The following is a 604-nucleotide window of genomic DNA, read 5'->3' on the forward strand; positions in this document are numbered from 1 at the left end:
TTTTTTTTAGTATGACATGAAGAACAGAAGCACTTCAGTCTTAGTAGATGTGGTCAGGAGAGCAGAAAAAGGTACTTAAAAGAAAACCCACATGCACGCACATTGAAAAGTGACATGAAGTCAGTTTTATTTAAATAGCGCTTTTCACAATGGACATAGGTGTGATGTCATGTCCCCTCACAGGTCAGTTTGCTGGTATATACGAATCATTGCCATCTCAATGCTGGTCTGCAGACAATGAGAGAATCTTCTTTAGCAGTTCCTGTGAAAACAATAAGGTAAACAAAACAAATACACATACACAAAAAATACCAGTACTTGACCCAAATAGTGAAGAAAAAAATTGGCACACTGTTAAATATTTTGCATAGAAAGCCTGTATGTCTCCCATTTCTGCACTGTGTGAATTCTGAATTTCTGATTCTTAGTATTACGATTTTGTGATTTGCACCATCTGTTATTCTAGGCAGTGTTCTCAGTTGACAGAACTACAGGAAGAGTCACACAAGTGTGCGGACTGGATGCGCTAAGACTAGGTAGTGTAAATATGGAGTGATGTCATAACCAGTGTTGGGGGTAACGCATTACAAGTAACGCAAGTTAC

At 38.4% G+C, this 604-nt stretch overlaps 1 protein-coding gene across 1 annotated transcript in view; it reads left to right on the forward strand.

The window, feature by feature from the left end:
* Positions 1-536, forward strand: part of LOC107579261 (acylamino-acid-releasing enzyme-like) — a gene marked incomplete at both ends in the record, with an annotated part of 2,717 nt that extends 2,181 nt beyond the window's left edge. Inside the window, 3 exons of the mRNA XM_016265105.1 lie at positions 11-71; positions 184-278; positions 467-536. Coding sequence (XP_016120591.1) covers positions 11-71; positions 184-278; positions 467-536 — 226 coding nt within the window. The remainder of the gene's footprint in view (positions 1-10; positions 72-183; positions 279-466) is intronic.
* Between the last annotated feature and the right edge of the window lie 68 nt (positions 537-604).

This window comes from Sinocyclocheilus grahami, unplaced genomic scaffold (genome assembly GCF_001515645.1).
Source record: "Sinocyclocheilus grahami isolate Dianchi unplaced genomic scaffold, SAMN03320097.WGS_v1.1 scaffold15979.1, whole genome shotgun sequence".
NCBI lineage: Eukaryota > Metazoa > Chordata > Actinopteri > Cypriniformes > Cyprinidae > Sinocyclocheilus > Sinocyclocheilus grahami.